This window comes from Camelus bactrianus, chromosome 18, assembly GCF_048773025.1.
Source record: "Camelus bactrianus isolate YW-2024 breed Bactrian camel chromosome 18, ASM4877302v1, whole genome shotgun sequence".
Taxonomy (NCBI): domain Eukaryota; kingdom Metazoa; phylum Chordata; class Mammalia; order Artiodactyla; family Camelidae; genus Camelus; species Camelus bactrianus.
Genome location: NC_133556.1, coordinates 31,178,347 through 31,203,141, shown reverse-complemented (window position 1 = coordinate 31,203,141; position 24,795 = coordinate 31,178,347). Strand labels below are relative to the sequence as shown.

The 24,795-nt window shown below is 46.7% G+C and overlaps 1 protein-coding gene across 14 annotated transcripts in view; it reads right to left on the bottom strand.

Moving 5' to 3' along the window:
- RBFOX1 (RNA binding fox-1 homolog 1) overlaps positions 1 to 24,795 on the bottom strand; it is a 1,986,757-nt gene that overhangs the window by 313,790 nt on the left and 1,648,172 nt on the right. Inside the window, exon 1 of one of the 14 annotated variants that reach the window (XM_074346743.1) lies at positions 22,838 to 23,192. The exons of 11 other annotated variants lie outside the window; for them this stretch is intronic. In XM_074346743.1, the coding sequence (XP_074202844.1) occupies positions 22,838 to 22,924 (87 nt within the window). In that variant the 5' untranslated portion in view covers positions 22,925 to 23,192. Of the gene's footprint in view, positions 1 to 22,837; positions 23,193 to 24,795 lie in introns of those variants that run through there. 2 more of the 14 variants (XM_074346745.1, XM_074346744.1) reach the window with 2 other exon arrangements.

Sequence of the window (24,795 nt, the reverse complement as noted above, 5' to 3'; positions counted from 1 at the left end):
CGACCACCCTCTCCACAACAGGCCCTCCAGGACGGGGCCTGTGGGTCCCGGGGCACCCCTCTCATCACAGTCCCTGAATCCTCTCTCTGTAAGGATTATACCTCTCACTGGCTGCCACCTTCTCTGCCCATTAGAACCTAAGTCCTGTAAGAACACGGACCCTGACTCTGTTCAGGGCTGTGACTTCAGTGCCTAGAACTCAGCCTGACACTGAATCCATGCCCCATTGCTACTGGATGAATAAATGATTGAACGAATATATTCTGCATCATAACTGATTACAATGCATCAGTCCATGCGTTGGGGCACTGGGGTTGTGACACAGACCTTGGAGGGGGCTTTTCAGACCTGGCTTCTTCACCTTTCAAACCAGTGAGACATTTTGCTTTTACCATATTTACCTGAGTAAACACCCCTCCCACTGAAAGGAAATCTTCACCTTTTAAACCAATGAGACATTTTGCTTGTACCATATTCACCCAAGTACACACTCCTCCCACTGAGAGGAAATATGCTTTTGGCCTTGACCTCATTTCGCCTCCAGCAGAATAGAATGCCTTTGGCTGTCAGCAGCTAGAAGTCCAAGTGGAGCAGGTGGAGGGAGGTGTAAATGACCCTGAAGGTTGAAAGGAAAAGAAATTATCACCCAACAGATTGGCAAAAAATGTCTAAGATTGATGATGTCCAGTTTGGGCACTGATGCAGGGAAACTGGTCTGTCAGGCTGCCTTGGCAAAGACATTCTCTGGAGGGCACAGGGCAGTATGGATCAGAATGTGACGTGTGCATACTCTTGAGACCAGCAAACCCAGTTCTAGGAGTCTACCCTGAACATGTCTTCCCAACTCGGCATAAATGCAGACGTGAAAAGGCATTCATGCAGCAGCATTGTTGTAGAAGGACAAGAAAAGTGGAAGCTACCTAAAAGTGTGAAAAAGGGATAATGGCTAAATAAATTGTGGTACCATCATATGTGGAGTTTTCTGCAGTCTCTAAAGATTAATAGGTTAGACCCATAGGTACTGACATTGGAAGATGGCCCAAACATGTTGTTAGATAAATAAAAGCAAGTTGCAGAATAATGTGGGTGGTGACCTCCCACTTACCCAAAACACGTGCATTGTGTCCACGTACACGTGCGTATGCATGAAATTACATCGACAAGGTCAGGGAGGACTTCAGACCAAACAACACTCCAAACTGTCAGTGTGCATCACCTCTTGGGGAGGAGGCAGGAGTGGACGGAGGGTGCAGTAGGCAGACTCACAGGTCTTACTCTGCTTTTTTTTGTTTATGCTTTTTTTTTTTCAGATTGAAGCATAGTTGACTTACAGTGTTGTGTTAGTTTCTGGTGTACAGCAAAGTGATTCAGTTATGCATATATAGATTCTTTTTTATATTCTTTTTCATTACAGGTTATTACAAGCTATTGAATAGAGTTCCCTGTGCTATACAGTATAAACTTGTTGTTTATCTATTTTATACAGAGTAATTTGTATCTGCTAATCCCAAACTCGTAATTTATCCTTCCCGCTACATCCCCCCTGGTAATCATAAGTTTGTTTTCTATGTCTGTGAGTCTCTGTTTTGTAAATAAATTCATTTGTGTCATTTTTTTAGATTCCACATATAAGTGGTATCATATGATATTTGTCTTTGATTTATTTCACTTAGTATGTCCATCCATGTTGCTGAAAATGGCATTATTTCATTATTTTTTATGGCTGAGTAGTATTCCATTATGTATACATACACCACAACTTCTTTATCCAGTCATCTGTCGATGGACATTTAGGTTGCTTCCATGTCTTACCTATCGTAAATAGTGCTGTTATGAACATTGGGGTGTATGCATCTTTTCAAATTAGAGTTTTTTCTGGGTATATGCCCAGGAGTGGGATTGCTGGATCATATGGTAACCCTAATTTTAGTTTTTTAAGGAATCTCCATACTGTTTTCCGTAGTGGCTTTCTTATTTATTTCTTGAAACCGTTTTAGGAAAAACACAGCCATTGCATTGCAGTTTTTAAAAGGAAAAGGGCTAAGAGATATTGAAAGAATCCTAGCCAGGACCAGAAGATGGATTTAGAGGCTTCATTTAGAGGCTCCAAGCAATGAAAGAGGTAGATTTAAAGGATGGAGCGGACCGTTCCCCAGATTTGGGAATGTGAACTAGTGAATTTACATGTTTTGTTTTCTCACCTACCATGCTGGAATAATAACAGTACCTGCCTGTTAGAATTTTTGCGAGGATTAAGTGAGATACTGCGTATTAAATGACTGGCACACTGCCTGGCACAGAGCAAGTGTCAATACTAACTATTAATTTTGCTATTATTACATGATTCATAACATTTCAGCATTCAAATCTGCTTACACGAGGGAAAGGCTGAGGAGGAAAAAGAGACCACAGCAGAGCAATATAATTAATTCAGCCTTCTAGAGTAGTGCCGTGCCATAGACTCTTATCGATGAAAGAAAACGTTCTGTATTATGTTGCCCAATACAACAAACAAACCCTGTGTGGCTGTTCTGAGCACTGGAATGGTCAAAGGTGTGACTTCAACTGAAATTCAAATAGTTACTTCTGGCTAGTGGCTCCCACGTGATGCAGTGTGTTTCTCGAGAATTTTATTTTCCCCAGCTAAAATATCCTTATTCTCTTCTGATCATCAAAGGTTGGCAAGAGGAAGTCTTAGCACTTAAAATATGATGGAATCCTAAGCACTTCGCTGCATTTGTGGTAGAGCAGATGAGTTTAGGAGGTTTTAGGAAGTCGCTTCCCTTTCAAGCCTCATTCCGATGTTCTGGTGGCTTGAAGGAGAGAGGCTCCCTTGGGGCTATCCCGCCTTTGACACAGTCTTTTGGGCACTTTCAAATCTCCCTTTTTTTTCCTGAGAGAACAGGCCTCAGACACAGCAGAGTCCTTTAGTAAACACAGGTAATAGAGAATTTGATCAAGTCGCTCTGTTTTCAGTGCATTTTTGTACTGAGATGTAATTCACATACCATAAAATGTACCCTTTGAAAAGTGCACAATTCATTGCTTTTTAGTATGTTCCATAAGGTTTGCAACTATCACCACTATCTAATTCCAGAACAAATTCACCATCCCCCAAAAGAAAACTTAGACCCATTAGCAGTCGGTCACCCCCACTCAGTCCTCCTCCCCGCCGTCCCTGGCTACCATTAAGCTACTTTCAGTCTCTATAGATTCACTTATTCTGAACATTTCCCATGAATGGAATCATACAGTATGTGGCCTTCCGTGTCTCCTTTTTCTCACTGAGTGGAATATCTTAGAAGTTCATCCGTGCTGTAGCACATACACATTTCATGGCTGAATAATTTCCCACTGTGTGACATACCCGTCTTTGTTCAGCCAATTATTAGTTGATGGGCATTTACGTTATTTCTATTGTTTGCTATTATGAATAATGCTCCTACGAGTATCTATGTGCAAGGGTCTGTGTGGGTATAGAGTATTTTCAGTTCTCTTGGGTATATACCTAGGAGTGGGGATTGCTGGGTCATTTGGTTACTGTAGATGTACATTATTGAGAAATGACTAAACTATTTCCAAAGGGGATGCAAAATTCTACATTCCAATCTGCCACATATGCTGGTTCCCATTTCTCCACTCCTCCCTAACACTTGTTATTGGCCATATTTCTTGTTAACAAGCCGTTTCAGTTGGCACAATCCATATATTTTCAGCAGATTCCATTTATCTATACCTAATGATGGTGAATGTCTGCTTGAAGTAGAGGTGGAAATTTTTTGGGAACCAATTTACATTAGTTACAAAAATTAAATCAATTAAAAGAAAAGTATTAAGTATATAGTAGTACTCATGGCACAAAGCATTTGCATGTCTGAAGGTTAGGAACTGTGGTCAAAGACAAGGCTTTGGGGTCTGAGGGTTAGGAACTGTGGTCAAAGACAAGGCTTTGGGATTCCCCTTATGAGACGGCTCCATGCAGAGATCTGAAACTTGAAATCGTGTACAAAAGGAACGTGTGCACATATGTGTGCACACACACTCAGATGTGTACGAATCTTGTTTGAAAACTTCTACTTTGGTCTTCTCCTTCACTCCATGTCCATAAATGAGGAACAGAGAAGCCAGGAGACTTGCTTCTGGAGGTACAGACATCGGGGGGCAGATCTGGACCACGAGTGCAGTCTTCAGCCCTCCAGCCCCAGGGTCTTTCTAGAACTACATGGAACATGCAGAAGTACCCCTGAGCCAGTGCTTGCAGGCGGGACCATTATCACTGTCTTCCTGGAGAAGGGCCACAACTTCTGGCTTTCTTCATCACTCTATTCTGATCTATTCCTCTTTGGGATTTGGGCCCCAAGGGCCCTGGAAGTACTGAGCCAACCAAACAGCAGAGAGGGAGAGCCTGAAGCAAGAACTTGGTGGGAGACGGATTCCGATCAGTTCTACAGTTCCCCGGCTGGTGTTCTCTTGTGAAAGGGAAGGGCTAGCTGTTCCTAGGATGGCACACAACTACATCCAGGGTGGGATGGTGTCACTTCTGAGAACAGGGCATGCAAACTCAGTCTCCCCCTATGTGGTCATCTGGCCCAGAATAGGGGACAGGGCAGTCCTTTCTGCTCTGATGGGGGACATGTGCAAAGACTTAGGTTACACTGTACCGCAGTGTCCAGTTGACCTCCTTTGAAAAGCTGGAGGACTTTCTCCACCCAGAAGCCACAAAGCCGCAGAGTCATGGCTGTTTCCGCAGCAGAGATACTTAAGAATGCTTCTGCTGTGGGGTGACTTGACAACCAAGCGGAAGTTAAAAACCCCACCATTGCAAGACCATATACTCACAGTCTGACATACACTTCAAGGGAGAATTTCCAGCCACCCTAATTAAAAACCCGTGTCCACAAATCACTCTGCAGGAGCCCCTCTTTCTTTCTCAGCTCCAGCAAGTGGTAACACAATCCCTGGTGAGGGTCACCACGGGCTTTTCGTGGGGTTGGAAACTCCTCGGCAGTGGATCAGAAAAGACAGCTGCCGACAGCTGAAAATTCCCCGCCTGGGCCTCAAGATCAAGTGACGGCATGTGCGTTTCCATGGCACTCCCAGAAACAGGTGGCTCCCAAACTCCGGAAAAGCACATTCCCGGCTCCCGCACACTGAGCTGCACTAAGCGGTGGACGTGCGCACTTGAGGCGTGGAGGGGGGCAGTATTAGGTGTCTCCAAGACAAACCCAGGAAGCTCAGAAAAGTGGAGGCGTGAGCTGATGGAAGGATCTCAAGACACTGGGGAAGGTGAGCTCAAGGGCAGAGTGTCTTGGTCTCCCTGACCATCGTTACCTCTTTTTTCCTTCCTACATTACTTTCTTCACAGCACTTACTGCAGCCGTAATCCATCAATTCATGTATTGCTGTCGCTGTTCTGTTTTCTGTTCTCTTTTCCCAACGGGATCATGAACTCCGCTAAGGAAGGGACTGTAACCTGCCTCTCTGGGCATCATTCTGCTAACGTCTAGCATTGTGTCTTTCATGGAGCAGATGCTTAATAAACGTCTGAAGAATTGTTGAAGGAAGGAAATTAGCCAGTCACGCATTGTAATCTTTTTTGTTGCTCTTTGACATATGAACATTTCATTCTCTTTTACGCATGAGTAAACTGAGGCTCAGAGACGCCAAATAATCTATTCACGAGCAAATCTAATCAGGGATAAGGCTGGTTCTGGAACCCAGGTCTGTCTGAATCCAAGCTCCCAAGTTGTTGCTGTTGTCACAAAGTACAAAAGTGGAGACATTGAGACCCCAGGGGCCTTCCCTACTTCTACTGAAATAAAAGAAAGGGAAAGCCAGTCAGCCCTAAGACGGAAGTGTCCTGTGATGGAAAATCCAGTCCAAGAGCAAGCACGTGGCACGCCAGACGTTGCTCAGAGCTTCGGTACAGCATCCGGACTGATCCCCCATGCTCAAGCAGGTTGGCCTGTCGCCCTTGGATGTATTTTTGGGTCATTAACAATTAAACACACACGCTGCATTCCCCTGAAGCAACACAACTTACCAGACCCTCAGACACAGACACACTTCAATAACCCCCAGTGGGTTCCACCCCTCTTTTCCATAATCATTGTGATTTTCTGCTCCACCCCGCCCCGCTGAAAACCGTCCTTCCTTTCAGGGCAGAACTCTCTAGCCAATGAAGATCGAAGAAATGGCAGCATGAGGAATGGACACTGATTAGCCAGCCATGGCTGCCTTGGTGTTGGCACTTCCGCTTCAATGCACACCGGTGGTCCTCCCGGTTCTCCTGTTTCCCATCTTGTCCGACTAAAGACCATTTTCCCATCTCCCATCTAGCTTCCAGAGCAATCTTGTAAAAATGTAACATCAGATGATGGTGTTTCTCTACTTGAAACTCTCCAGAGGTTTTCCATCTCGCTTAGACCAAAATCTAAACTCCCTGCCATGTCCTAAAAGGGGGCAGACGACAGAGCTGACTTTCCATTCTGCTTCTTACCCCTTCATCCCCTAGGTCCCAGCCATACTGAGCATTCCTGCTAGCCCCATGTGCGCCCATAGCATTCCACCGTAGGGCTTCTGCTTTTCCCCTTGCTGAACTTCCTTCCCTACACCAGGACATTACACAACTGGCCCCTGCTTGTCAATCAGATCTGAGCTCAAATTCCACACCTCCCCTCCTTCAATCATCCAAAATGAGCCTCTCAGTCGCTATCATGTAACATGTCTTATTTTCTTCACAGTGCTTAACACCATCTGATGTTCTCCGGCTTATTGCCGGCTTTCCCCTATTAAATCTAAGTGGTCTTATTTACTCCTGCAACCCTGCTGTCCAGCCCACACTGCCCCTTCAATAAATCTTTACTCAATCAATGAACACACATGGAAGCCAAGCTAGAGCCATCTGCGTTTCCAAACCACCACCCCACCGACACTTCAGCCTCTGAAATGCGTCTGGCATGTCGTCACCCTCATTTTGATTTTGAGGGTCAGATATAAAGATGGACAGGGAAGAACGTTAACGGGTAAGCTACAGATGGAGGAAAGGTCTTGTGCGTTTCCCGCGCACATTCCAACGCGGGCAGGCAGGCTCACCTCCCAATGCCACTGGCAAGCCTCGTCTCTGATTTCTTTCTCCAGTCTATAAAGGGAATATGTTATACTTTTAGGACTTAATGGAATTAGGAGACGGACTTCGTTTTTTAAGAGAGAAAGCAAAGTCATTTAAATTGAAAACTGATCTTATGCTGTCAACATGCATTTGGTTTGTAGGAGAAATACTCAGGCAGGAGCGATGAGAGCTGACAAGGCAAGTCTGGTCTGTCTCCCAGTCTCAGCTCCTGAGGGGAGGCTGCCCGGAAGACGTCGTGATGTCTTGAGTAGCTTGGTTTTTGACCCAAGTTGTAGTCTTAACGTGAGCCTGGACTCGAACCAGGTCCTAAGAGAGAGTTTTGTGTTCCACGAGTCATGCGTGCACTCAAGGCTTCCTGGTAGTGATGGAGATCTTCCTTTCCTCGCGCTTCACCACCTTTGATTCATGGATCACGGACGGAAAGGTGGGAAGAGGAACACCCACCTGGTGGGTTGGAGCCAGCCCACCTCTGCTACTTTCTCATGAAAGTCTCTCATCCCTGGGATTGTTTGCTTGCTTCCTTGCCTTCGCCCCAACCTTCCTCTTCCCATCTGACTTAATACTTAATTTCCAGATGACCCATTTACTAGAATCCCCAGCTACTACCGTGCCGTGGCTGCAGGAACGGGAGAGAACATAGGATGTGCGTTTTGTCTTAAAATATCACCTTAGTCTTTATGTACCTAACATAAAGGGTATTCCTAAGTTTAAAAAAAATCATTGATTCTATTTTTAAAAGCTTTTTATTTAAAAAAAAAAAAAAAGGTGCTGGCTGCCAGTGATACAAATCTTTATGTGTGGGATGAGGGTATGAGAACTTTTTTTGGAAGAGAATATGTGTATAGAAAAATGACTAGAGGTACAGACAGTGATTTGAAGTGGTTACTTGCGGGTGGTAGATTATAATTCATGTGTGTATGTGGGGTGTGTGTGTGCGGGGGGTGTGTGTGCGGGGGGTGTGTGTGGGGGGGTGTGTGTGTGGGGGGTGTGTGTGGGGGGTGTGTGTGTGTGGGGGGTGTGTGTGTGGGGTGTGTGTGTGCGGGGTGTGTGTGTGGGGTGTGTGTGTGTGGGGTGTGTGTGTGTGGGGTGTGTGTGTGCGGGGTGTGTGTGTGTGGGGGGTGTGTATGTGGGGTGTGTGTATGTGGGGTGTGTGTGGGGGGTGTGTGTGTGGGGTGTGTGTGTGTGTGGGGTGTGTGTGTGCGGGGTGTGTGTGTGGGGTGTGTGTGTGCGGGGTGTGTGTGTGTGCGGGGGGTGTGTGTGGGGTGTGTGTGTGTGGGGTGTGTGTGTGCGGGGGGGTGTGTGTGTGCGGGGTGTGTGTGTGGGGTGTGTGTGTGCGGGGTGTGTGTGTGCGGGGTGTGTGTGTGCGGGGGGTGTGTGTGGGGTGTGTGTGTGCGGGGGTGTGTGTGTGGGGTGTGTGGGGGGGGGTGTGTGCGTGGGGTGTGTGTGTGGGGTGTGTGTGTGGGGTGTGTGTGTGGGGTGTGTGTGTGCGGGGTGTGTGTGTGGGGTGTGTGTGTGTGGGGTGTGTGTGTGCGGGGTGTGTGTGTGTGGGGTGTGTGTGTGGGGTGTGTGTATGTGGGGTGTGTGTGTGCGGGGTGTGTGTGTGGGGTGTGTGTGTGTGGGGTGTGTGTGTGCGGGGTGTGTATGTGGGGTGTGTGTGTGCGGGGTGTGTGTGTGTGTGGTTTTCTGATTGCCACGCTTATTTAGCACTTACCTTGAATTAACTTTATAACTAGAAAAATAGGAGATTATTTTTAAATGAAATTTCTGTTGGAAAGGAGCCCAAGAAGGGAGGCATAAGCTTAAATCAAAGGCCAAGCAAATTGGCTGCTTTTACTGAGACCCACAGCAAGGTGTGACTCGCTTCCTGCTGGCAGACAGCTCTGTGGGGAAGGTGCTAGCAGGCCTGGACCTCAGCCACAGGTGAGGTCCACTGAAGGCTGTCACCAACCATGTAAAGCCCATCTCTTGGGGAGGCTCCTGGGTCACAGAAACTCTTACCCCACCTCCCTTTCCTCAGGGCTCTTCAACACTACTCCAAATGGGCTCCAAGTACCTGAGGTCTGGACATAGTTCACGGATTCAAAGATGGAGACGTGCCCTGAGCTGGACCCCTAATCGCTTTCCTGGAAATAGGAAATTTGAGTGGCAGGCACACAGAGGCTGGCGGACTTTGCAGTCCAGTCACTGTGTGCCTAGTCAACATGGCTTGGTTGATACTTTGAGATAGGCAATTCTTGAGAATTCTGAATAATTTTAGTTGTTCTATGCATTACAATGTGCCAGAAGCAACCCCTCTCCAGTTATGACAACTCAAAATGTCTCTGGGCACGGCTTAATGCCCCTGTGGGCAGGATCACTCCTCACCCAGAGAGAATGTCCAGAAACTCTATCTGCCAAGGTCCCTAGGTCTTCCCAACCTCTTGTACCTCCCTTGGCTTGATTTTCTCTTTTCCCCTCTTTTGAATCCAAGAGTTTCTGTGCATTCAATTGTTTATGCATCACACCTAAAAAGAAAAACAAAACCCAGGAAAAATATAAATACCGCCCCTACTATATTTTTGTTAAGCTAGCCAGGATTGGGTTCTGTTCCTTCAACCAAAGTGATCTTAACAAAAATATCCACATTTAAGAATCCTCTTTTGGTTTCTTGACATTCAAAATGGTGGATCATCTGTCATCTTTCAACCCACAGAAAGACAAATGGTTCTTCTCAACTTATCTCTGAGAGTGGGGCAGATCTGAGCACAAAGGCATGAATGAAGCAGGTGCTCCTGGGCCACGTGGGACACTGAAAATACACCACAGTGTGTGGGCAACCAGACCCCGACAGAGTGAACCACGATGACAGAGAAAAGGCTACCTAACCAAGGAGGGAGGGGGGCTTGATTGCGATGGGAAGTTTAGATCGAATGCCGGCACGGGAGGAAGTTGGGAAGCCAGGAAGCAGAGAAGTCATCAGACACACACCTTGCCCATCCCCGGGGTGGGGGCACTCCCAAAGTGCCAAAGTGCCCCTTGGCAAGGCACTGACTTGCTGGAATCAGACGCTAAAGAAAATACACAGGCAGACAGCGTCGCACACTGAAACCCCACAACTGTTTGCACAGATAAGATTCCCATATGCTCTGCGTTCCCCTCGGCAATGGGAGGCTTCTGATCCATCCCCAGGCTACCCCATCACCGTGGAGCAGGTGGGAACTCCGGTCCCCTACAACATAGACAGGGATGGGACTCAGCGGCTGATGACTGGCGGGCTGTATGATGGGTGAACGCGTCCAGCATCTGCTCGGCCCCCACACGAGTCTTAGGCCCTCTGGCAGGCGGTACCAAGCCCCTCAGCTATATCACAACAGGACCCACCTGCCAACGCGCCAGGTGTGAAACGAGCCCCAGCTCATTAGAGTCCTTAAGCCCCCACTCAGATTCCTGGAAAGGGCTTCAGGCAAACGCAGGGCCACCCATACAGCCACGCTCTGTGAGGCCAGAGGAGCCCGCCTTGTTCAGATGGTCATTGGCCAGTCCATGTCAATTTCACATTTCCTGTCAAAACCACCCTGAGAGCAGGCACCTCGGTGTTTACACCTCTCACCAGAACAAATGCAGAGCTGTTGAAGGGAGAAATAACACACCACCACAGTAACAATAGAAGACATCGCTTGCAAGCTGTCTGCGGCCCCTGGAGTAACTGACATGTTTGACAGAGAGTGTGTGTTGGTAACGTTGCTTGATGTGTGTTTAAAGGGAAAACGGGAAGTGTGTTTCCAGGAGGCTTAGACATTGATAACCAAAAGGAAGGTCTTGTAAGCAAAGCCACGAGGACCGTGTCCCAGCAGTGCCCTCCTCACCCTCTGCCGCCACCCCACCTTCTGTTTTGATCTTCTCCCGGAGGAATGAGGCTTCCACGGGGAACAAGCCCTCTTGACAGAGGGCTGCCAGGCAGAGGGAGGAGAGCAGATCAGAAATGACAGCGGCACAAAACCGCGTTAGCCTTCTGCTCGGAAGACGTGGTACGGGGAAGAGAAAGGCCGTTCCCCGTGGAGGGTGGGGAGACATCACCAGAGCCGGACAGCACGGCAGGGTCCTTGCCAGCACCGGTCGGGACCCCGGCTGCCTGGGCGGAAACCCCGGGTCTGCCATAACCCCCCCTGAGAGCTGGGGCAGGTGTTTCACTTGGCTGAGCCCTAGTTTCCATCTTTCCAGGATAGTTTGGTGCCGTAGTAAAAATATTCTACGGAAAGTACCCAGTGGAGTGACTAGGAGCTACAGCATGACTAGAAATAGCAATAAGATAGTTATTATCATGTAATGATATAATTATAAGATAATAATGTAGTAATATAATTATATAATAATTGTCATGCATTATATATTACATAACAGCAATTATATTTATATAAATTATGATCGATGTATACAATGACACATAGTACTATATAGTACAGTATGTAATGTGTTAATTTATTATAATGTATGATGTTATATATAACTGTTATATAATGGTGCCTGCTGTTGCATCTAATTATGATACATTTCACTTGTTATACAATCAATAATATGTCACATAATTATATAAAATAGTATAATTTAAAAATCATTATATGATTATATGTGATAATTATATTTCTATGCATTTTCTGTATGCGTATTATACCTAATGCATATTATTACATGTACATAATGTAGCAGTAATTGCATCATCCTTACTATATTATTATTTCTATCCTTGGCAGAGACCTTACTGTACACCAAGTACCATGACAGTGAGGTACAAGTGTTCACTCGTGTGATTTTCAAAGGCAGCTCTGGTGTTGTCCCCACCCAACGCTGGAGGACACAAAAGCATGTATTTAGGTGCTTTTAATTTGCCCGTTTTGCAGATGAGAAAACCGCAGTCCAGAATCATTTAGGAGCTTCCCTGTGGAGGCAAAGCTGAGATTCTAACCCAGCAGTCTGCAGTCTGGCTGGAGAGCTGGCACTCTCAGCTCACACACACTGCAAACACATACATAGTTACGTGTATATATACCAGGCACCCAGTGTTGCCGCTGTCCTGTAGTTTGGTTGCGGTGGGGCTGCAGTTCACTTGGAAATCAACTTGCTGATACACGCACTGAGTATTTCCCCAGTGCCAGGAGCTGTGCTGTGGACTTTGGTCCCTGTAACTACCACCTGATGAGGTGACTGCCACCCAGAGAGGGGAAGAACCATGCCCAAGGTCACACAGGTAGTAAGTGGTGCCCAAGGTCACAGAGGTGAACGAGGGAGGTGAATCAGGTAGTCTGCTGCGGGGCCCACATCCCTAAGCCAGCCTGTTCTGCTTTTTCCTCTCTAAAATACAGTGCTTCACTTAAGAGACGGCAGGTGAAAGGCCTTACACATGGCCTGGAACATAGTAAATGCCTGAAAACAAGCAGCTGCTGTTGTTTTTATTATAACCAAATGTGAAAAGCCCAGTAGGCATTTTCTTCCAAGAAAGTGACGGAAGTATGAATTTATGGTGCCGTCTGTTCAGAGGGCAGATTCTCCACCCCTTTTAAACCCTAACAAAGCCCCTGCATTGTCGGTCAACACCAGTTCCTGAATCCAACTGCTCATCAGAAACCCAGGATTGCCCGTGAGGCACGCAGTTCATTGGGTCCTGCTCCCTGCCTTCTGGTGTAGACGATCTGGGGTTCAGAGTGGACACCTGCATTGTTAATGAACTTGCCCAGGGTCCTGATCAGTAGCAGGACTGGCGAACACCTTGACGCAGGAAGTCCTCGAAGCGACTCAGAGCTGCGTTTTTCCCCGAAGGCTCCCTACAAGCTGCGCAGTGCCAGTCAGCTGTCCTGTGCTCACACAGCCTCCCTGCCACCGGGCGCTGACAGATGGCAGCTATTCTTATTATTTAACATTTATTAAGCGCCCACAGTGTGCCAGGAGCTGCGTGGAACAGGGGTGTGGGTGGTCCCAAAGAGTCTGTCCCCAGAAGGCTGTGGCCACATGGAGGAGAGGGGATGGGCCTCTCTTTTCCCCTTCAAAGCCCACCCTCCCCCTCTTCCCACCCAGCCCCAGTTCCAGCCCCAGATGTCCTGCTAGAGCAAGTGGACAAAGATCTGGGTAAGGATTCCATGTGACTGAGACCTGCACATCCTTCTGCATGTGTGTCCAGCAGTCCCATCCCCCCGGGCTCCTGATTTAGGAAATGGGAGGGGATGTGGGCTTCATGCCCACCAAGGCCATGGACTAAGACTGTCAAACCCCACAGCAGGAAATCCCTGATTGTACCCCACTCTGTTCAGCTGCACCAAAAATGTGTGTCCCTGGTTATCAGGAATCTCCATCAAAAACAAGAGCAGAGAGCTGCACACGTGCCCACCCCCTGCCAAACCTAGAGCATCTTCCTAAGACAAAGATACTGCAGCAACCCAGGGCAGCATGGAAAACCATGACAACGGCGACGTTGGCCAAGCGCTATGGAGCTCCCACAATGAGCAGGTGCTGCTCTGGCTGCTTGACAAACATTATCACATCAAATCCTCAGGGCTCCCGTTTGGAGGGGGTGTGGCCGTCCCTGCTGTCAAGCTGAGACAGGTGAGTGGGAGCTCAGAGAGGAGGTGAAGCCCCATATCACGCAGGGGCCAAGGGGCGGCTCAGGTCGGGCTGAGAGGAACAGCCAGCCCTGGGCAGGGTGTCATCACGGCTGGACTGCAAAGGCCCCAGGGGGTGATCACCTTTGAGCTCTTTCCTTCCTGACGTTGCTTTGGCAGACACAGCATATGGGACGTTGCTCCCATTTTATAGATGAAGAAGTGGAGGCTCCGAGAGGTCATGCCACTTTCCCAAAGTCACCAACAGGGGGCCATGGCCAGGCTCAGGCTTCCCTGGCCTAAATGCTCTACTCTCAGTTCTCTGGCCTAAATCCTTAACTGTGCTGCCTCATGAAACGTGAAGAAATAGATCTTTAGAGAGTGGTTTGTGAGAACACGATGGAATGCAGTAGCTGACTGCCTCCTTGGTCACTAAATCTTCCCCACCTCCGGGAGCCAGTGCAGATTAGAGAGAGGAAGGGAAGGTAACAGCTGAGGGAGGCCACCTTCTCCCTTGGCGGCAATGTGCCGGACTCCGCCGCGTTACTCTGAGCCAGATGCAAGGACAAGGCAGAGCCAGCCACTGCTTCAGGGACAGAGCCCTGCTATCACCCTTTCCTCTCAGAAAAAAGAAAAAGAAAAACAAACAAACAAACAAAACACACTCTTTGTCCCCTGGAACATACCAGAAGCCCTGTCATTTGGGAATGATGGGCAGTGTCAGAGGTCATGGTCCTGGGAGTGTAGAAAACCTTGCCTGAGCCACTGATGGTGGTAAAAACCACGTACTGGGTGGGCTGAGTGGGGCTGACACTCTACAGAGATCTACCTTCAAGCATCTATGTTTCACTTCCAGCTCGACTGCCAACGCCATGGCCATCTAAGCTACCTCCGAGGACAGGGACTGGATCTTAGTCACCTTAGTGTCCTCAGAGCTTACAAGAGATTCCAGCATGGTACCCATGATCATTATTGCCATGAATGAATGAATTTCCCAGGGCCTCTGCCTCTTACTTTTACAAGCCTGAAGCACTCAAGCTGGAAACTGGGCTTTGCAGAAGACAGCAGTCCCATTCGCCCAGAGGAAAAGACCCACAGGGGATTGTGTTCAGGGCTTCTGGAGAGCTTTTAGGGTTCGGCAGTTAATCAAGTGGACGAGCTAGCTGCTTGCATGCTGGTGGGATGCATGTGTGATGAGTCTATCTTTAGACGGGAGAGACACATAAACAGGGGCGAGTGTCTCTATCTTAAGCTAGCCAGGGAGGCACTTACCCAAAACAACCTTTAAAAGAGGGGGAGGGGGCTCTGGTTCGCCATCAAAGGCTCAGATTGCTGAACACCAAAGCAGCAAAGTAGAGTGTGAAGTCTGCAAGTCTCTCCAGCCCCGCTTGCCCCATGCCAACGTATTATAAAAAGCATACTTGCTGAGATAGCATGCCTTCAAAATGATCAAAATGACAGATGGCTGCTGCAGAAACACATCCTTTTTATAGGACTGCTATTAATCAGAAGAGATTGACAGTGTCCCTTTAATCTTTTAATTAAAAAAAATGCATTTCTATACGACAGCATGGGGCAAATTGCTGGCCTCTCCAAGTGCTTTGAGATGGTGGAAGGTCCACGTTATTTCAAACTTAATAACTGGACGGCTTTGGTATCTCTTTACATACTTATTTATGTATGTATTGCTAATTTAAGAAGAAGTGATGTGGTTGCATGATGTGAGAAACCCCATCTTGCCTCAGTTATGGGGTTACTGGATGTCCTTGCCAGGCTGTCTTTACTTCCGTGGATCATGGTGTTCTCACCTGTAAAAAGGTGGGGACATCCCACGCATGCCCTGGTGGGAGACACTGCTGTAATTACTTTAGGGGGGGAAGACACTGAATAAAACTGGCATGTCTGCCTCTGATTCATCCAGTCATGATGGAGAAACAAGATGCATTAGATGAAAGTCAGTGAATATGATCACTGGCAAAAAAAAAAAAAAAAAAAAAAAAGTAATCTGATAAGTAAGATCAGAAATCCACCACTTTCTTCCCTGGGGAGGTGTGTGCAAGGTTTGGGGAAAAGAAAAACAAACCATGTTCAGATGTTTGTAATAACTTCAACTATTCAGACAGTTGTAATAGACCTCAACTCGTTGAGAACCTGTTTGTTTTTGTTTTTGCTTTTGTTTTGCCTGTCAAGCACCCCAATTGGATAACAGGACTCTGATTGTTCCTTTACTCCAATAGCCCAAACCGCTCGGCTGGGCGTGACCCCACGCTCCAGCTTGACTCTGGCAGAGTCAAGATGACTGATGTGGGGGTGGGTGTGGCTTGCAAGACAAGCCAAAGAGACTGCTATGTGGAATTTTTGCAGTTGAGAAAGAGACATGCTAAGATGGGTTGGGATGGAAGTCTGAGGTTTCTGGGGACCATCTTTGTCACGAGTTGGACTCAAATGTGCTCATGAGCGAAGATCAAGCAGAGAAGACTACTTCGGAGTTGTGGAGAGACATGACTTGGGATGTTGGAGCCTCTGAATTCAGCCGTGCCTGAAACTGGGCACTTTCATTTTTCCCCTCTAACCAATATGAATTAAATTTGTGTCACTTGAAAATAAAAGAGTTTTGAGTAACACCTGTCCTCTCTCTCTCTCTTCAGAACAATACAGAGTGAACATTATATATACACATATATGCCAGACCTTTCCCACGTATTAGGGTATGAGCTTCATGTTGGAGAGGACCTTGTGTGTTTTCCACTCTGCCTCAGCACCCACACTCGTGGTTCACAGCCCGGCATACAGTAGGTGCTCAGTAAATACTTGCTGAATGAAGAGATGAATCATACTGAAAGCTCACAACCGCTCTGCAAGACAGGTAGCCCTGTTTTCACTTTGTAGCTGGGAAAACAGCCTTGGAGAGGTTAATTGACAAGCCCAAGGCCACACGCTTAGTAAATGCCAGAGCCAATCTATCAACCTGGACCTGTTTGACTCCAAATTCTCTTTGCCACCTCCCTGACTCTTTAATTTAGTCTGCTGTTGACATGGCCTCTCTGTACAGAAAAGTACAGAAAAGTCACTTAGTGACTAAGATGGAGCAACTTCAAAGTGAACGACACCACCAGCACTCCTATGAGGCATGCATTCTGATTTCTTTCCCAATCAGCGGATACTCCGAGCATGTAGATAACATTGCAGGGCAGCAGTATCAAGACCTGAAAATGGCTCCACCAGCCACACAGCAAAACAGGTTTCCTTCTTTTAAGGCTACCCAGATGACCTGCATGTACCCTATGTGTTTCTCAACCTTTCTGTAGAGTTGCTTACTCTTGGTCCCATGTTAAAAAGAGCACTTTGATCATTCTTGGTATCGTTGCATATGTGTATGCACATATCTCATAAAATGCATTGCCAAAGTCAAGGATGCTGATTTCTGCTTCCAAATCCCGAGTGCAGTTTACTCGTACCATTGCTACTCATGTCAAGAGAGGCATCAATCAGTATTTCTCTGCTACCGTCTAGTTCTGTGGGGTGGAAGGTGGAAAACACTCAGCCTCGAGAGGCCTTACTGTCTAAAAGAGAAAGGACGGCAAAGAGTGATCAGGGCTCAAATCTGAGGAATTTGACATTCACCTGCCAGATTCACAGGAGGGCATTACAGAGGACATTCCTACCTGGGCACACAGAGACTTAGGGCTTAGAAGTTTCAATTCTGAGAGTCCTCCCAGCTCCTCCAGACTCATGTCTTTTGACCTTTGAGACCTATGAGTAAACAAGGTCAAATCCCACAGGGCCAGGGAACTGGGGAAGATACTGAAGCTCTGTCTTGATGTGTCAACTTGACACCATGAATTCACCCAAGTTCTCTGCTCTGCGAGGGAGGACTTCCTCCTTTGTACGCCCAGTGAACGTCTGCTGATGCTCTACAGCCCAACTCAAAGGCCACCTTTCCCTCTGGAACCACCCTCTTCTCTACTGCAAGATGCATCCACCTGCTCCCTCTCCTGGGCGTTGCTATGTGCTCCTGTGGATGCACCTCAACAGCAGATCAGTGGTTAAGAGGGAAGGCTCTGGTCCGTCAGACCTGGTCCAAATCTCAGCTCTGTCACTGACAACCCTTGTGACCTTGGGCAAGTGACCTTTCTTTAAGGGTCAGTTTCAGGTTCTCCCATATGCAGAAAGGGCAACATAATGAATGACTATGATCCCTTATCTGAGACCCTTGGGGTCACCTGTACCTTGGAACTCAGATTTTTTTGGATTTTTCTCTTCCAGAACAGTGTTTCATTGGAAACAGATTATGTAACCCTCTCAGTGGGGTCTGGGACAGCACTCTGAAATCAAACACATAAATATTCCCATAGCAAAATATATGAATGTTCACACTACGCGGGGTAAAGGAAGTCTATAAATAGCCACACATCATTTCAGGTCAAGTTGTCTTCCAAAATGCGTTCTGGTGCCCAACTCCCCACCTCCCGAAAAAAATAAAACCCTGATTTTCCAAGCTCTTTGGAATTTAAAATTACAGATAAGGGAGGGCAGAACAACAGCACCCAGCTTTAGGGTTACGGCAGCCCCCTCCCTGCCCCCCAAGATCCGTGGTTTCACTTTTCCAGGTTTCAGTTACTTGTGGTCAACCACGGCCTGAAAATATTAAATGGAAAATTCCGGAAGTAAATCATTCCTAGGTTTTAAATTGTGTGCCTTTCTGAGTGGTGCTGTCCCACCCGGTCTCCTCCTGCCCCGTCCAGGACGTGGGTCACCCCTTTGTCCAGCAGATCCCACCCATGCTTCATACCCATCTCGGTTATCAGATCAACTCCCAGGTCATGGCAAGTGACACTTATTTCACGTAACAACGGCCCCAAAGTGCAAAAGTGGTGATGCTGGCAGTCCCCTTGGACCAGAGAAGCTGTCAAGTGCTTCCTTTAAGCGAAAAGGTGAAAGTTCTTGAAACAAAGTCATACACGGAGAGTGCTAAGATCTACAGTAAGAACAAACCTTCTCTCCCTGGGATGGGGAAGAAGGGAAAAGAAATCCATGCTAGTCTTGCTGACACACCTCAGACTGCCAAAGTTACGGCCACAGTGCTTCATAAGGGATTAGTTAAGATGGAAAAGACATTAACTTTGAACAAAGCATGAGAGAGAGAGAGAGAAAGAGAGAGACGAAGAGTGCATATTCACATAACTTTTTTTGCAGTACTTTGTTGTAATTGTTCTATTTTATTATTAGGTATTGTTAGTCCTTACTCTGCCTAATTTATAAATTAAACTTTATCATAGGTAGGTATGTATAGGAAAAAACATAGTATATGTAGGGCTCGGTACCCTCCACCATCTTTGGCATCCCCTCAGGGTCTTGGACCATATCCCCCACAGATAAGGGGGGACTACTATATTGTGGGAATAAATTGAGAAAATCTAAGTATTTAGCACAGTGCCTGGCACACTGCAAGTTCTCAATAATGATCACTTATCATGCTTCCCTACTGTTTGCACCATAGCATTAGACTTTTGCTTTTATCTAATGTCGTCTTCCACTGGGCCGTGAACCCACAGGTCAGAGGCTCTAACTACCACCTTTGTTTTCCAGGTGCCTGATATGGAATATGTGTGCAGTGACGGAATAACTACGTTAACAAGTGCATGGGGAGCTGCATGTGGCTGTTAACACTGTCCTCCATCTAGGAGAATGGTCTCCTGATCCGCTCTGTAATATCTGGATGAGATGGGAATGATGTGGCCCCATGTGGAGAATGATCTGGCTGTGACTGTCACACTGTCGGACATATATCTAGAGTGAGGGGCGCAAGCCTGAATTTGAACCCAGAACCAAGGGCTCATTAACTCAAACACTAACCAGCCGAGCCAGTTACAAGGCTGCTGTTCGGATGATATCATTTGGCATTGTGTGGCCAGGATCTACAGCTGGGGGACGTCCTCGTGGTAGCTTCTTGGACTTGAGGTTGACTGACAATTGACTCATCAATTCTCCTCTGTTCTCAGGTCAGACAACTCATTGATCATTCAAGGTATTGTTGGAAGTTGAGAAGTTAATAAAGAGGTTTGATGGGAACACACATTGGTTCTTCTTACCCAAAGATACCAAGACTTGGGGTGCACGCCAAGGGCAAAGGGGCAAAGTTTATACACTGCTCTTTGTAATATTGTTCTTTTGTCTTCTGCTTCTCGCTACCCATGAAATTCTCCAAACTGCTTCTGCTCAATCCTCCACAGTCACTCTGGAATTCTTTTCATGGCTAGCAGGAAAAACTAGTTACCTTGCTATACATTCAACAAGTTCAGACATTGAAAGATGGGTTCAGGAGATCAAATATGGCAGAGTCTAGCTTTCCTTGGGGATGGCAGGTGGGCCCAGTGGTCACTATTGAATCTACTCCTGGGACAAAAGACTCTAGTGAGTAACACCCCTAGAATTATTAGGAAACACCTACACTCACTGCCTTTGCAGGATAAGGTGATGCTCTCTTAAAAGCTTCTTATGATGTCTGATCAATTATTTTTTCTTTTAACTGAGCAGACAAAAACAGAGCAATAAAAAAAAAAAAAAAAAAGCCACACTTGAAAGGATCATGAAAAGGAAGTCCTTATGCCATAGAATCACGGGCTTTTCAGGTCGGAAGGGCTTTGAAAGGAATCTCAAATTCTGATACAACAACCTGCCAAGTGGCCACCACAGCTCTGTTCGCATATCTGCAGTCACAGGCAACTTACTACCAAGGATGGAGCACACACTCTCTTTTTACATCCTTTGAATGTCTCACTGGTCACATCAGGAAGATGCAGGTGGCAGCTTCATTCCCTCTAAGAGAAAGCCCTTGCGTCTTAAAGTGTTGGGAAGAAACCCACAAGATCAATGTGAGTTGAACTGGTAAGCAAGCTGGTTTAGTCTGCGAGGATGCAGGGCAGCTGACACCAGAAGCATCAGCTGACAGGTGAGTGTGTGTGTGTGTGTGTGTGTGTGTGTGAGTGTGTGTGTGTGTGTGTGTGAGTGTGTGTGTGTGTGTGAGTGTGTGTGTGTGTGTGAGTGTTACAGTTTTTCTCTCTTTGAGTTGCCTTTCCTCTGCTTACAAATGTCAACTGCAATGGAGTGTTTGAGTTTCTTGATGCCAATGGATAAATAACATAGTTTGTCTCAGAAAACCAGAAATAAGGCCAGTCTCTCCCTGCCCATAGCATTTCAGCGTGTTCGACGAGGGTGGGAGAGGAAGAAGATGAACTGTGTCACAGCAGCCAGTCCAGAGGCTCCCCGCCACACTGCTTCCCTGACTTACAGGTAACTAGTTGCCAGAGGTGTCACTTGGGAAAACAAAGGGTGATCCAGCGAAGATTTGCAAGCAAAGTCACTCGTCCCTCCCCCAAATAACTGGATACGTCTCTCAGACGCTCTGCAAAGGAGGAAGAAACTGGGCCTCCCCAATTTCTCAGCTGGCCCGTGTATCTTCTCATCCATCACTGGGGTAATACGTCCAGAGTGGCATTTCGTAATGACAGCAACATTCCAGCAAATCGATAGTTATTTAATTCCCAACAAGCTCTCGAGTCCATTAAGCCTGATTACATTCACCCATTTCAGTGGGTGCCGTTATTTCTCCTGCACCGGCACTTAATCTATAACAGGAACTTATGAGAACTTTCAGAAGCAATTTCAGCATCCATCAGCATAGAGTGAAGGGCACGATTCGCTTGTAATTATTTATCGGACGGGGCGGCAGGGGTCTGTCTCCAAAGGCTAACCTTCACCCCAAGTTCCCCAAGAGAAGCAAAAGGCCTGCCTTCCAGTCTGCCACGGAGTGCCTCCTTCAGACTCCAAGCCGGCCACGCCGGCCTGCTTATGCCCGGAAAGGTGGAACCATCTCCAGGTTGTTAGGGACCACTCCCCAGGCAGTTTGCTTATTTCTCCTCTGTGATACAGGAAGATGCCCAAACAAGCAAGGACCCATTAATCTGGGATGATAGAATGTTTTGTTATGACGTGGAATCACCCCTGGATGGCTCAGATCACCATCAGAGTTCTTACAGGTGACAAGAGGTAACAACAACATTCAGCAAATGAGAATAAAGGTGCTTAACCAGCACCCTTCCCAGAAATTTTAATCCGCGGGCTAGGCTGTTGCAGAATTTTAAAATAGTGTGGAGGGGGAAGCACAAAGATAAAGTTGTAAAAGGGCACACTAACTACATGTGGGTTTTCCCTTTCCTGTAGAAATGAGGTGGAGAATCATTACAAAGAGAGACAGTTGTTCTCAAGCAAAAAATAAACAAACTGCAACAAAAAAACATCCAGGCTTCCTACGATGTTTAGGCTCTGTTACTAGTCGATGTCAGCCTTCCACAGAGAAATTCAGACACACGCCCAGAAGCCGACACTTGCTTACAAAGACAAACTTAGGAGAAAGAAGAAGAAGAAAAAAAAACAGCCCCAAATCTCTTATTGGTAGACGATTCTCCCGACAGAGGATTAATAGCCTTAAAAGTAAAACCAACGCACATTTCAATCCTCCACTTTCTTGCCATCATTAAGATGTAAACAGCTGGTAAGGGATTCCTAGAATTATCTCTGAACTTCATCAGTTAACCATCAGCAGAATGTTCCTTTTTTGCCTCTCTGCCACCACTCAACCCAGGTTGGGGAAGTGGTGGGGGGAGAAGGGGGATCCTACAAAAACAGACCATCCAGGCAAAAAAGGGCGAACACGAGGATGAATGCACCTTCCCCGCTCCCGCTGGTTCCTGGGTGAAAGCTCTTAACCAAGTCGCCTGATGATCAGTCACTCTGCCTCATGACCTGCTCCGGGAGACGGAGTCCCTCAGAACTCTGGGAAGGAGAGCAAATCCTTTGCCCCGTGGTCAACCTCCCGAAGCAAAGGCATGAATGTTAAACAGCAGCTCGATCGATACAAGCAAATATAGCTCAACTACACCATTTATTCAGCCATGAGAGATGTCAATAGCCGGATCAGGGTGATCCATCTTTTTGATTTCCTACTGTCTTCCCACTGACTACACGAGGGCTTTTTCCTGTATTAAAAGTGTTTGCTTTCTCAACCATAAAAATTCCAATTATTACTCTGAGCGCTCTGGAGTTAAGTTGCTCGCTGGCAGTGGCCTTGAATTACCTGGATCAGTCCGGGGAAGTAAGGGGCTGCTGGAACGATCATTGGCACGCCATAAGGATGCAGGAGGACTCCTTGAGAAGGCAACATGCTTTACGGGAAGGTACGATTCCCTCGGAAGCTCAACACATCAATGGAGAGTTAGGGGGAAAAAAATAAATCTATAGGACCCGACTTCTTCCGAACCACAGAGCTGAGAGCCAGATGGCTTCTGTCAGGAGCCCAGCGCGCATCGACGCGGAGAGAGGGGAGGAAGAAGTCCGGGATCAGCAACTCTTAATGTGAAAGTTTTCTTCCCAGACGACGAAGAGACACAGCAGCTGCAGCGCTGAAGCTACCAAAATGGAAGGTGCTATTTTGGGAACGGCTTGCCTAACATGACTAACCAAATACTCTTTATTAATTTAGTTCTCGGCGAGAGTGAGAGAGAGAGCAGGAGACGGAGTGAGAGGTGGTCAGGCTGGGGGATCTGGGCTCTTCCTAAGGAAATGGGGCAAAAGGCACAAAAGGCAAGGGACAGAGTCTGCATGAGGTGTTCAGAGAGGAAAAGTGAGAAACGTAAATTCATAGATTATCAGTTGCCCCTTAAAACCTAAGCAGGGGAACACGGGCAGCCTTGGGGACTGATCTCAAAGAAACCAAGCGGACACTTGGTCTAGTTTGTTATCCCCCCCACTCTGGTTTTCGTTTTAAAGGGGAAATTTGTGCAAACAACACAATAACACCACCAGCTAATATTTGCAGAGCACACAGAATGAGCGAAATGATTTACAACTGTTTGGTAATTTCATTCTCACAACTCTCCCAAGGACGTATTATTATCAGTTCCAGGGACATGTGGGGAACGAGGCTCACACTAGCTGGACGGCTCACTCCTGGTCCTACGTGTGTAAGGGGCAGGCTGCAAACACAGTCTCTGATCACACCACCATTCCCACTGCGGTGTTTTGTTCTGTCATAGAACTTCATGTGCCTTTAAATTAAAAAAAAAAAAATTCTTCGTCTTTGAGCTTTCTATTGCTGTATATTAATATGCAATCTGTTAATAAGAGATGACAACCTGTACCCAGAGTTTAAAGGCAGAGCTAATCTACACTAAAACTACAGATGAGAAATATATTCTAGCCAATGCCTGAAGTCTGATGTTTCAACATATCCCAAGGATTGTCTGGGACACTGGACACTTTACATGCTAATAGATAAACTTGTGTGGAATTGCATGAATTGAAATTATACTGACTTGGGTGTCCCACTTAATAGCTGTGTGAGGTTCAACAAGTTGCTTAGCGTCTCTGGACCTCAGTTTTCTTATTTGGGAAACTGAGATAATAATAGACCTCACCTCATAGGGTTCTGTGACAAGTGCTTGGCGCCATATCATGGTGGATACAATACAAGATGTGTAAAAATATTTGCCCTTCTTATTTTGGGTTTCCTGTCCTTCTACCGATGGCCGGTACAGACACACCTCTGACTTCAGACTGAAGGTGCAGGTAACGTTCAAATTGTCACTCGTCTCATCGTCATATCAGGAGAGCACGTGGGCGTGTTGAGAGTTTCACAATTTTGAGAGCATGAAGTGAAGCCAGCCAACTCATGCTCAAAGCATAGAGATCATTAAAAAATCACCTTCAAACCAAACATCTGCTTGCCACATTCCACCTCTAACTCGAAACAGGACACGGGATATAGATTTTGTCGAAACTGGGAGAGCTTCAGACACCGCAAAACATATTCAACTATTGGCTTTCTCTAAATCCAAATGTCAATTCCCCTCCCTTTAGATCGCCAAGGTGTTTTTACACTACACTAATTTTAGTTGCTTGATTTAGCTGCATAATTACATTTCTAGATAACGACAGTAGACAGTGTTTGGCAGAGAATTCAATTATTTAAGGCTGAATTTTGGCCATCTTGACAAAGTTTCTCTGTAATTGATTCTCAGGTATCAAAGTGGACAC